The 12,813-nt window shown below is 56.5% G+C and overlaps 1 protein-coding gene across 4 annotated transcripts in view; it reads left to right on the top strand.

The window, feature by feature from the left end:
* The window catches only part of CARD14 (caspase recruitment domain family member 14), a 31,320-nt gene continuing 18,507 nt past the window's right edge, over window positions 1-12,813 (top strand). For 3 of the 4 annotated variants that reach the window (XM_043585753.1, XM_043585754.1, XM_043585757.1), the window contains exons 1-7: window positions 1-1,509; window positions 1,764-1,813; window positions 3,795-4,016; window positions 4,147-4,283; window positions 6,318-6,547; window positions 8,118-8,255; window positions 10,284-10,588. In XM_043585753.1, coding sequence (XP_043441688.1) covers window positions 4,270-4,283; window positions 6,318-6,547; window positions 8,118-8,255; window positions 10,284-10,588 — 687 coding nt within the window. In that variant the 5' untranslated portion in view covers window positions 1-1,509; window positions 1,764-1,813; window positions 3,795-4,016; window positions 4,147-4,269. The remainder of the gene's footprint in view (window positions 1,510-1,763; window positions 1,814-3,794; window positions 4,017-4,146; window positions 4,284-6,317; window positions 6,548-8,117; window positions 8,256-10,283; window positions 10,589-12,813) is intronic. The other variant, XM_043585756.1, reaches the window with a different exon arrangement.

Consider the following 12,813-nt stretch of genomic DNA (forward strand, 5'->3'; position numbering starts at 1 on the left):
CTGAGCCCCCCAGACGTCCCTTGGTATTTCTGTTCTTTACCAAAAGAACTTACAGATAAGCAGAGGCTTATTGAGGATTCAGCCACCTTCCCTGGCCTCCTCTTCCACTTAGAATGCTGGCATTTCTTTGAGCTTTTTATAACTACCTAGAACATTCCGTGCACCAGGCATGGTGAGAAGCGCTCTCCCGCCGTGATGCGGGTGCCACTATTAACCCCACTGGGCAGGGAAGAAAGCCAGGGCTCAGGAGTTAAGTAACCTGCCTAAGAGTCCCGGCTGAGAGCTTGTGTCCAAATGTGACCTCAGGTCTGCGCTCTGGCCCCTCTTCCCAGGCGGCCACAGCCTCCTCCTTCTCCTCGCCTCATTCTGTTGCTGTTCTGCCATGAACTAGCTGTGTGGCCTTGGGAACTGACCCTTGTCTGTTGGGATGATGATCTTTAAGGTCCTTCCTGCTCAGCCCATGGAGTCATGATGGAGCGTCACTGTTCTGGGTGTGGGGACACAGCAGAGAACAGGAGAAACAAGGATTCTTGCCCTCTGGAGGCTACAGGCTCGTGGTGGGGAGGCAGGCACGAGACCAACAAGGAACAGGAATGTTTCACATATTCAGAAGCAGTGCGTCCAACAGAAAAATGAGGCAGGGAAAAGAGGAGGGAGGGATAACCCGAGTGGGGAGTCCGTGATTTTAAATAGAGTGGCCCGGAAAGACCTCTCTGGGAAGATGGCCCTTGAGTGCAGTCCTAAAGGAAGTGAAGGAAAGAGCATTTCAGGCAGACGTAACCGCACGTGCAAAGGTCCTGGGGCTGGAGTGTTCCTGGCGCTTTCAAAGGCTTTCGAGTAGGCCCCTGTGTGTGGAGCAGGTAAATGGATATGATGTCAGCAAGTACAAGATACGCAGGGCACTGTGGGTCACGGTGAGGATGTGAGGACAGAAGGAAATGACCCTGCCCTGGCACATCCCCGAACGAACAGCCGTCTTAAGAATTGGCCAGAAGCCGGGGTGGGGGGTGTTGTCGGGGCAGCAGACGGAGAAGAGGTCGTTGTAGAGCTCGGGGCATGGTGGTTCAAGTGGTGAGAAGTGAGCCAAGACCTTTGTCTAAATCAAATGCTGATTTTAGGGGGGTGCATTGGGATGCCTAAGACATCCCCACAACTGACCATGAGAACCAGAGAAAAATCCAGGACTTATCCTGAGGGATTGACGATGCGCTGGGCTGACTGCTCACAGAGAGAAGATTCCCAGCACCCCAAGACCCCGAGATTCTGCATCACCCTCTCAGTCACTGCCTTCTGTGGATTCCGGGGTTCTTACAAAAGCAAGCATCCTCCCTGCCGTGAGATCTGCAGAGACCCAGGGCAAGGCGCAGGCTCTGTGGGCAGGGCCGGGACAGACGGAAGGACCTGTCAGACCTGCTCGTCGGCTGTTCAGCCCGTCGTCGTGGGTCAGCCTGCCTTTGCTTCTCCCGGACAAGGAAGGCGAGGGCATGGAGTCTGTGCCCGAGAGAGCAGGTCAGCATACAGGGACGTGGAAGGTCGGGATGGGGTCCGGAGCTGTCCGGGGGGGGGGGGGGGGGGGGGAGGGGCTCCTGCCTCGTTAGGAGTGGAGGTGCCTGCCTGCGGACGAGAGGAGGGAACAAGCTCGTCCCATCTGGCTTGGTTACGTTACTTGAACATTCTCTGGTGGCTCAGTGCCGCCTTGGCATCACGGGCCGCGATGGATGAAAGAAACGCTCTGAAGTGTAATCTCTACGTTGTCGCCCCAGGCGAAAGGAGGGGAAGGAAGGTTTCTACACCCAGCTGCCTGCTGCTGGTGGTAAGGACACAGCCACACATGGAAACGGGGGCACTGGAGTGGGCTCTTAGCTGAGGGGTGCAAGAAAGCACCTCTTCCTTCGCTGGGTGACCACTGGCCTCACCCACCATGCGTGCAGGTCACCGGATGGTCTGAGCTCTCGCTGACTCATGTTCTCCTGTTCTGGAGTCCTGTGCGTGCATCTGTGCGTGTGAGCGAGTGTGAGCACGTCTGTGCGCGCGTTTCGCAGAGTTGAAAAGGTCTAGAGGGATCTCCGGGGTAACTTTTCCTCACCGTTGGGACTAAGGCCTATTTAAACTGGAACCGAGGGGCGCCTGGGGGGCTCAGTGGGTTGAGCGTCCAATTCTCGGTTCCGCCTCAGGTCATGATCTCGCGGCTCAGTCCACACTCAGCCCGGAGCCTGCTTGGGATTCTCTCTCCCCCACTCTCTCTCTCTGCCTCTACCCCGCTCTCTCTCCCTCTCAAAGTAAATAAGTGAACTTAAAAAAATAGAATACATCAGAAGCAAGTTGCAAAGACGCTCCTACGTGTTTTCTTGCCACTCGGGGTTTCATCGTCGGCTGCTTCGCCGCACAAAGGATGGGCTGCGATGGCTGCCACCCAGCTACACCCCCTTACCCGGCCCCCACGTCCCCAGGGTCCCCAGGGTCCCAGGAGAGGGCGGCGGTTGGTTGGGGTGTGGAGAGTCCTGGGGAGACCTCTGTCTTCATCTGCCCTGATGCTCTGTGTTCCCTCCGATGGGGCAGGGTCTGTGGACAGTCGAGTCCTAGCAGACCCTGTGTGTCTGGGGCCAGGCCTGAAACCGAATGGACCCGGTGCTCACCGCGCGGCCGGGAATGCAGCCTGGGGTCCAGGTTTCTGCCTCCAATCGGTGCAGGGTGCGTGCGCCCCCAGGAAGGTCCGCCCACCTCTGTGGAGCTTCCTCTAGTGGAAGTCGGGGGGAATTTGGGGTGCCTTCGCCTCTGCAGACTCCACCCGAGTTTTCTTCTCTCCAGACGAGCAGTTAGCGGGGAGAGAGTCCCTGAGACCCTTCCCTGGTCCTGTCCCGGGGTCCCGTGCCCCTCCGCCCCGCGCCACACCTCTCCATCAGTCTCAGGGCTCGGCGGCCAAAGCTCCCCTCAGTTTGCGGCTGCTTTATATAAATGTATAAAATTCTGGCTCCCTTTGCGAGGAGCTGGGGCAGAGGGGTCCCCTGGGCCTGCATCCGGGCAGCACCTTTACCACTCGCACGGATTTTGTATGTTGAATCTGACCCAGACTCTGAGCTGGACGTGTGGGAGTCAGCTGCGCTCATGAGGTGTCATCGATGTTACGGAACAGGCGCTCCTGGGGGCGCAGGGCAGCTGAGGGGGACTCGGATGCCGGGCCGAGCAAGCATCGGGACAGAAAGGAGGGGGCATCAGAGAGCATCCCAGGGCAGAGGAGGAAGCTCGGCTGAGGGCATGTGCAGGCCCGGTGTGGCCCAGAAGACGGAAGGAGGAACGGGGGGCTGGTGTCCCATATGTCGAGGGTGGCAGGCATTGGCCTCGGGGAGGCGGGGGCAGGCCGATCCCCTGGGTTCCTCCTCACCACCCACCCTCCCCTGCATCCGGGCAGGGCGTGGGGTCGGCGGGAAGCAGGGTGTGGTTGCTGACAGCTCTGTGGTCTTTTTATTTGAAAAAAAAAAAAAAAGACGTTATTAAAATGTAATTCATATACTGGACAACTCAGCCATTTAAGGGGTGCAGTTTATGGCTTTTACTGTATTCATCCACACGAGCCACCAACACCACAGTCCCAGAGGGGCCCAGGCACTGTGGGTACCCACGGCACCTGGCAAGCGCCCTTGACATTCTAGGGCTCGCGACCCGGCTTCCTTCGAGGACCCTGCTTCCCGGCCCCGGGGAAGTGTCTGTAGTCACTGAGAAACCACGGAAGTCAGAGAGCTGTCAAATTATTTCCTGGATCAGAATTTGCCTTCTGTTTTCCTCCCTTGCCTTAGTCTTTGGTGCCTGAACTTTGAGTTTTGGAGCAAGTCACGTGGCTCGAGAGCAGGCAGGCCAACTTGGCGCTGACTTGGGGGGCTACTGCGCCCAGCCCCGTCCCGCCCCGCAGCCCGCAGAGAAGGGAGCCGGCGGCCGGCACCGCACCTGGCCACGGAGGGGACACCGGATCCCAGCGCACAGTGAGGAGTGCCCGTGGGAAGGAGCCGGAGGGCCCCTTGGTGAGCACTTCGTCCTCCTAGGGATTGTGGGGGGCCGTTCACGGACGCGGGTTCTCCACCCACTATTCCCCGTTTTCCTCAGTTTACAAGGGTTGATTGGCTCTGGTTTTCCAGCATTTTTACCTCACAGACCTCTTCAAGAGGCATTCGAGCCCCGCCGGCCCAGCTGGCCATTCCAAGGAAAAGGGCCAAATCGCAGGAATTCAGGGGTCTGAGAGGACGTCACCACCGCGCTGAGTGCAACGGAGGACAGATGGAAATGACCTAGTGGGTCATTTATCGACAGGGGCGTCGATAACTCAGCTGTGGTTTGTTCACATAAGTGAATCCGGCACCAGTGAAAAAAAAAAGGGGGGGGGCGTGTATGTGTAAGCTGCGTGTATCCAACTTGCCAGGCCTCGGGAACACGCAGCCCCGAGCCCAGCCTGACCCTGTGTATATAAAGTGAGAGTCAACAGTAAAGATGCTCTTTATCTACAGGTACTCTGTGCACAAAGAATGGTGCAAACGCAGGCGTATGTTTGTAGACACAGCCACGTGCAAGACAGCTACCTCGGGGCGAGAAGGAGGGCAGGCTGCAGCCAGCGGGACTGAGCTGTCTGTCTCCAACAATGCGTTTCCTTAATGAGTGCAGTTTGCATGATGGGTACATGGACATACTGTGTATTTGCAGGACTTTTTAAATATGCTTGAACCAGGGGCGCCCGGGTGGCTCTATCGGTTGAACGTCCAACTGCGGCTCAGGTCACGATCTCCCGGTTCGTGGGTTCGAGCCCCGCGTCGGGCTCTGTGCCGACAGCTCGGAGCCTGGAGCCTGCTTCCGATTCTGTGTCTCCCTCTCTCTCGGCCCCTGCCCTGCTCGTGCTCTGTCTCTCAAAAATAAATAAATGTAAACAAAAATGTTTTAAAATAAGCTTGAACCAGACCAGGGTTTAAAAACATTTTAGAATGATTTCGATGGATTCATGGTCTAATGACCTCGTGCCAGGGCCAGGAGGGAAGAGAGAGACTCAGGTGGGGACACAGCTATGGAGGCGGCTCGTTGCAAAGCTGGGATCACCCAGGGCGTGTTCTGTGTTCCATGGATGGAAGGCTGGGTGGTGCCTTCCACGGTCCTCCCGACAGAAGGTTCTGGAATTTAGATCAGTCAGCCTCAACACCCCATGCCCAGGGCGGCTGTTCCGGTACTTTCAGAGTGAGCTGTTTCATGACCGTCACCTAGGCAGACCAGGAGTTTGTGACTCCAGTTGGGGCATCTGCCCAGACCCACTGCAGCTCAGCAATTTCAGGGACCTGTCTGTCTTTAATCCACACACCCTGCCGGCCCAGAGGTCGTGGCCTTTACCACTTGCTCTGAGTCCTTGGTTTTCATTTTCAATTGTTCTGTAATAGACTTTTACAAAGTGTCGTTCCCTAGCACGTTTCCTGAGTGCCTAGTGCAAGTGTCCTGGGGCTGCTGAAAAATCACAGGCGTCTTCCTTGCCAAGTGAAGTCAGGGTGCCTCCTGTGTGAGCACCCTTGTCCCGGCCCTGCTCCCGCCTGACTGCCCCCGAGGCCCTCACCGTGGACCGTGGGCACCTCCTCTGGTTGCTGGGTTGCCAGACGGGGCGCCCAAACCCTCACATTTATTCCAGGGCGGTGTCCCTAGACCTTGTGTCATCCTCACCCCTGCGGAGACTTGCTACACATCTCCCTCACCGCGTTCCCACGGGACGTTAGTATCACAAAGGTCCTGAGTATCTGTTTATGCACGGCTGTGCTTTGGACACACAGGACTGAGAATTTTTGCTCAAGAACCAGTTTTCGATCCCGTGGGGGCCCCGTATCACCCTTCTTGAGAGAATGCATGTTCTAGATCAATCTTGTAAATCGGCTCTCCGCACCGAGGGCAGTTTCCTGTGTTTCAAAGGCAAATTCAGTGCCCTGAGACCAAAAGAAGCCAGTTCCTGCTCTGCTCCAAGTAGAGGGATTGGTTTAATTCTTTTTTTTAATATGAAATTTATTGTCAAATTGGTTTCCATACAACACCCAGTGCCCATCCCAACAGGTGCCCTCCTTAATGCCCATCACCCACCCCCCATCAACCCTCGAGGGATTGGTTTAAAATCGAAGCTAAGGAAGGATAGTCCCCCCGCTGGTCTTGGGACACCAGGGCCAGGGCCAGCATCACCATCCTCTCCAGATGGGTCACTTCCTTCCCTGCACACAAGCCGGGGAAAGGTGGTTTGACCGGAAAGGCTTCCCGGGGCCCAGAGGCCGGGTCCCTGCTCCCAGCCCTCCATGGCTGCCCTCTCCTTCCAGCGCTCCCGAGCACACGGTCATGGCGACCCTTCACCGCACAGACTCGACGCTCACGGCCCTGGATGAGGAGACGCTGTGGGACATGATGGAGAGCCACCGCCACAAGATCGTGAGCAGCATCTGCCCCAGCCGCCTCACGCCCTACCTGCGCCAGGCGAAGGTGCTGGACCAGCTGGACGAGGAGGAGGTGCTCCACAGCCCCAGGTTCACCAACACGGTCATGAGAGTCGGTGAGGACCCCCCACCCCCGGGCCCTTCCCAGGTTCACCAACATGGTTGTGAGAGTCGGTGAGGACCCCCCGTCCCTGGGCCCTTCCCAGGTTCACCAACACGGTCATGAGAGTCGGTGAGGACCCCCCCCCCACCCAGGCCCTTCCCAGGTTCACCAACATGGTCATGAGAGTCAGTGAAGACCCCCCTGACCCAGGGGCCCTTCCCAGGTTCACCAATATGGTCATGAGAGTCGGTGAGGACCCCCCACCCCCGGGCCCTTCCCAGGTCCACCAACACGGTCATGAGAGTCCGTGAGGACCCCCCCCCCCCCCCACCGACCCACGGGCCCTTCCCAAGTTCACCAACACGGTCATGAGAGTCAGTGAGGACCCCCCCCCCCCCCCCCCCACCGCAGGCCCTTCCCAGGTTCACCAACACAGTCATTAGAATCCATGAGGACCTCCCTCCCGCCCACTCCGGGCTCTTCCTGCCACACCAGCTCCACACGGGCCGTGCTGGGAAGCCCAGTGTCCGGGCAGGGAGTGCAGGACTTTAAAGACTGCATTCCAGACATGGGGACACTGTGGTGATTTCCCGTAGCTGCCGTAACAAAGGACCACAAACTGGGCAGCCCACCCCTGCAGAAATGCGTTCGCTCGCAGTTTGGAATCCGCGTATGGGCAGGGCCTCCCTCCCTCGAAGGCTCAGGGACACGTCCTTCCTTGTCTCTTCCCGGTGGTCACGGGGCGTTCCTTGGCTCGTGGCCACATCCCTCCAGTGTCCACCTCTGCCATCACGCAGACTTCCCTGCATCTTCCCCTGTCTGTCTCTTATGAGGACACTTGTCATTGGATTTAGGGCCCCCTGGAGAATCCAGGATGACCTTATTTCGAGATCCTTACCATAATTACATCTGCAAAGACCCTGTTTCCAAATAAGGTGCCCCCGACACTTTCCAGGTGGATGTACCTTTGCGGGGCGGGGGGCACATTTCGACTCCCTCCAGATGTCTTTGGAGCGGATTCTGACAGTCTGACTCGCTGTGCTTATTTATTCACCCCAAACAGGGAAGTGAATAACCTCTCCCTGTCAGGTTTGGGGGATCGAATGAGACTCCTCTCAAGGCTGGGACCATAGGAAGCAGTAAGTGGTAGTTTCTTCTGCCTGTTCCTTACGAACCTCAGATACAGGAGAGAGGAATCCAAGCCGCGAGTCAGGCTGGGGGCGCTGGCTTCGCCCTTTGTGTCCTTTGTCCCGTGAGGCTCATACACAGGGTCTGCACGTGTCACCGACACACCGGGAGGTGTGGAGAGCAGACAGAGGTCAGCTTCCTCTTCCACGGCCAACTCTCAGTGCTCGGCTTGCCGTGGTCGCTCAGTGCGTACCGGCCCGGCCCTTCTGGAGACTGGCTGCCATCGTGTAAATTAGAGGGACCCACAGGAGCAGCGAGGGCACCCCCCGAGGATCCCGGAGCTCCGCTTCCACCCCCTGACTCCTAGATCTGCGTGGGTTCTCCCGCCTCCCCACCCTGTGTCCCCGGGGACGCCCTCCCAGAGCCCTGTAGGCTGAGACGGTTTGTCGTCCTAGGGCACTTGCTGGATTTGCTGAGGACTCGAGGGAAGAATGGAGCCATTGCCTTCCTGGAGAGCCTCAAGTTCCACAACCCTGACGTGTACACCCTGGTCACCGGGCTGCAGCCCAAAGGGGACTTCAGCAACTTCAGTGGTGAGAGCTGGCTCTCGGGGTGGCTTGGCGAGGGCTTCTTCGGAGCTTCTGGGTCCTGGTGCCTGCAGCCTCATGCAGACACTCTTCTTGCCCCCCCCCCCAACCAGGGAGAGGTTCCTTCCTGTCCCACTGCCCCAGCACAGGGGGCAAGGAGGCCCCCACTAACCACGGTGCAGGAGACGGTGCTGGCGGCCTCTGGTCCTAAAAGAGATCTGTCCCCGATTACCACGTGCCACGAGCAGACCCGTCATGGGGCACAGAGTCTGCTTTTGAGAGATGCCGGCAGAGGGGAGGCATGTCCTTCCCCTAGAGATGCTCCTGAGCCGGCCTTAGCCTTGGCGGTGGGTGGAGGACGGCTGGGGCTGCGAGGGGGCCGAGGAAAAGAGGCCCCCGCCGCAGGGGAGCGGGAGGGGAGCCGGCAGCCTTCTGCACATTTGCTCAGCCGGTGGAGAAAGGTCTAGCCGGCCTGGTGGGAGATCCGGCCGTTTTTGTTTGTTAAGTGGTTTGAGGGTTCCCCGGAGAAGCCGGGGAAAGATTTTGTTGCACAAAGGGCGGGACTAACGTCACTCAAAACCGGGTAAGAAAACGTTTCTGCCTGTTTGGCGTCACAGCCCGCGTTTCTGTTAGAGCGCCGCTGGATGCCGTGCAGCTTCGTGGTCCTTGCTCTGTTTTTCTCAGGGTGACGTTGAAAGGGAGTTAGCATCGAGCACACCTTAGCTGATGAGGGAGAGTCGGGTCTGAGCCGCAGGGGCCCATGGGGAAGCGAGAGGAGGGAAAGCTGGTACCGAAGTCACCAGTGGTGCTGTTTATTTAACCAGATGTTGAGTCCGGCTGAGCCGCTAGTTTGTTGGGTTTTGTTTTATGTTTTATTTTTTTAATTTACATCCAAAGTAGTTAGCATACAGGGCAACGATGATTTCCGGAGTAGATTCCTTCGTGCCCCTTCCCCGTTCAGCCCCTCCCCCCTCCCGCCACCCCTCCAGTCACCCTCAGTTTGTTCTCCATATTTTTTTAATTATAATTTAACTTTATTTTTTACTTTTTAAAATTTACCTCCAAATTAGTGAGCCTATAGTGCAACGATTTCCGGAGTAGATTCCTTAAGCCCCTTCCCCGTTTAGCCCATCCCCCCTCCCACAACCACTCCAGTAACCCTCTGTTTGTTCTCCATATTTAAGAGTCTCTTGTGTTTTGTCCCCCTCCCTGTTTTTATATTCTTTTTGCTTCCCTTCCCTTATGTTCATCTGTTCTGTGTCTTAAAGTCCTCATATGAGTTAAGTCATATGATGTTTGACTTTCTCTGACTAATTTCGCTTAGCATAATACCTTCCAGTTCCATCCACATAGCTGCAAATGGCAAGGTTTCATTCTTTTTGATTGCCGAGTAATACTCCACTGTATAGATATACCATAACTTCTTTATCCATTCATCCGTCGATGGCATTTGGGCTCTTTCCATACTTTGGCTATTGTCGATAGGGCTGCTATAAACATGGGGGTGCCTGTGTCCCTTCGAAACAGCACACCTGTAGCCCGTGGATAAATGCCTAGTAGTGCAATTGCTGGGTCGAAGGGTAGTTCTATGTTTAGTTTTTGGAGGAACCTCCCTCCTGTTTTCCAGAGTGGCCGCACCAGCTTGCATTCCCAGAGCAGCTAGTTTTGTTTTTTTTTTTTTTTAATTTTTTTTTCAACGTTTATTTATTATTGGGACAGAGAGAGACAGAGCATGAACGGGGGAGGAGCAGAGAGAGAGGGAGACACAGAATCGGAAACAGGCTCCAGGCTCCGAGCCACCAGCCCAGAGCCCGACGCAGGGCTCGAACTCCCGGACCGCGAGATCGTGACCTGGCTGAAGTCGGACGCTTAACCGACTGCGCCACCCAGGCGCCCCAAAGAGCAGCTAGTTTTTAAGGGGACCGACAGATCAGGGTGGGGGCTCCGGCCCGAGAGGCTGGGCGTAGGAAGCAAAGACCCCCGGGGGGGGCAAGGACAGGGGGCCGAGGTCGCCCACCGGCCCGTGCTCCGCAGGGCTCATGGACACGTCCAAGCTGACCGAGTGCCTGGCCGGGGCCATCAGCAGCCTGCAGGAGGAGCTGGGCCAGGAGAAGGGGCACAAGGAGGCCCTGCGGCGGCGCTGTCGGCAGCTGCAGGAGCGCCTGGGCCGGGCGGAGGCCCGCGTGCGGAGCCTGGGCCAGCTGGAGACCGACCATGACCGCGTGAAGCGCGAGATGCTGAAGCTTAAGGACGAGATGCTCAGCCTGTCGTTGCACCACAGCAACGCGCTGCGGGAGAAGGAGCTGGCGGTCACCCGGTGCCGCGGCCTGCAGGAGGAGGTACCGGGTGCACCCCCCCGCCCCCGCCCCCCCCACCCCCGCCGGGGCCGCCGAAGGGGTGGACACTCCCGGGAGCCACCTTCCTCCAGCGACGTCAGTAACCTGGGGCCCCGGGGACCTCCGTCCACCCCTCCCGGGTCCCCCGGCGGGGCCTGCGTCTGTGCGGGGAGCAGGGGGTCGTCGACGAGGCCCCCAGACCCGACAACACCTTTGCCCACTTCTCGGCTGTGGGCTGTCATCTTTTTTCTTTTTTTTTTAGCTTAATTTTTATTTATTTTTAATCTTGTTAATGTTTGTTTTTGAGCGAGAGACAGAGAGACAGAGCATGAGTGGGGGAGGGGCAGAGAGCCGGGGAGACGCAGAATCCGAAGCCGGCTCCAGGCTCCGGGCTGTGTCAGCCCAGAGCCCGACGCGGGGCTCAAAGTCACAAACTGCGAGATCACGACCTGAGCTGAAGTCAGAGGCTGAACCGACTGAGCCACCCAGGTGCCCCTCAGGTTTTTATTTTTTAACATATATATATATATATATATATATATATTTTTAATTTTTAAAAAATGTTTAGGGGTGCCTGGGTGGCTGTGTCGGTTAAGTGTCCGACTTCAGTCCAGGTCGTGATCTCACGGTCTGTGGGTTCGAGCCCCGTGTCAGGCTCTGTGCTGACAGCTCAGAGCCTGGAGCCTGCTTTGGATTCTGTGTCTCCCTTTCTCTCTGCCCCTCCCCCGTTCACGCTCTGTCTCTCTCTCTCTGTCTCAAAAATAAATGAACATTTTTTTAAATGTTTATTTATTTTTGAGACACAGTGTGCAGAAGCAGGGGAGGGGCAGAGAGAGGGGGACAGAGGATCAGAAGTGGGTTCCATGCTGACAGCAGAGAGCCCCATGTGGGACTCAGACTCATGGACCGTGAGATCATGCCCTGAGCCAAAGTCGGACGCTTAACCACTGAGCCACCCGGGGGGGCCTGGGCTGCTGTCTTCTGATTGACTTGTAGGAGCTCTTTCAGCACTGAGGACTCTCATTCCCTGTCACTTTGGCACCTGTTCCTTGCCCTGGGGCTTTTGTGTGTTTGGCCTTGATGTTTAAATTTTAACTTTATTGAGAAAATTAATTTCAAACTTGTAAACAAATACACAAATACGAATATCGTCACCCCTTGAACAACATGACACACACACACACACGCTCTTTTTTTCCTGAACCACTTGAGTTACGTATATCATGGCCCCGTACCCCTAAACATTTTAATGTGTGTTTCCTAAAAATAGGATATTCTCTGATGTAATCGTAGCTCAGTTATCAACCTCGTGCACTTTCATCAACACTATCTGTTTATCTAACCCGACGTCCGTGTTCCACTTTTATCCCCACCCAAATAGCATCTGTCATGGCATTTTGCTCCAGTCCAGGAGGAGAGCCTGTGGTCGTCCTGTCTCTGTTGTCTCCTTTAATCTGGAACATTTCTGCAGCTTTTGTCTATTATAGTGTGGATATTTTTTAAGAACACAGGCCCCCCCCTTTTTTTTTAAAGTTTATTTATTTTGAGATACAGAGAGAGAGAGAGAGAGAGAGAGAGAGTGAGCAGGGGAGGTGCAGAGTGAGGGAGAGAGAATCCCAAGCAAGCTCTGAGCTGTCAGCACAGAGCCCAATGTGGGGCCTGAACCCAAGAACCGTGAGATCATGACCTGAGCTCAAGTCAGACGCTCAACCCACTGAGCCCCCCCAGGCGCCTCATGGCCCCTCTTTTCTGTAATAGACTATTCCTCATTTCGGGTTTGTCTCCTGTGTCCTGGTGACTGGATGGGGGTTATGCCTCTTTGGTGGGACCTGCATAGGGACGCTGGGCCTGGGTCCAGTCACCCCACCGTGGCACGAGGCCCAGCGCCCTCGGTGCTGATGTTAATATTGCCCACCTGGCCCAGGGGCTGTCCGATCCCTCCCCTGTAACTGCTGTTCCTTTTTCCTCCGGCAGCGGAGAAGCAACCTGGGTGTGGGGGGCTCTGGAACCAGCAAGCACCCTGCCCTTAATCGACATTTCCCCCTGGAGAGCCTCACTGGGGGTTCTTGCCCGAACTTATCTCTAGTCTGGTGGTTGCAGGATGAGCCCATCTCCAGCGACCCCTCTGGTCAACCAGGCCCTCGACATCCTGACCGCGAAGAGGAGCCTTATTCCCCAGTGTGTGCGTCTGTTGTTGGCACAGACGTGTGCATTCTTACATCCAGTTG

The sequence above is a fragment of the Prionailurus bengalensis genome, chromosome E1 (assembly GCF_016509475.1).
Source record: "Prionailurus bengalensis isolate Pbe53 chromosome E1, Fcat_Pben_1.1_paternal_pri, whole genome shotgun sequence".
NCBI lineage: Eukaryota > Metazoa > Chordata > Mammalia > Carnivora > Felidae > Prionailurus > Prionailurus bengalensis.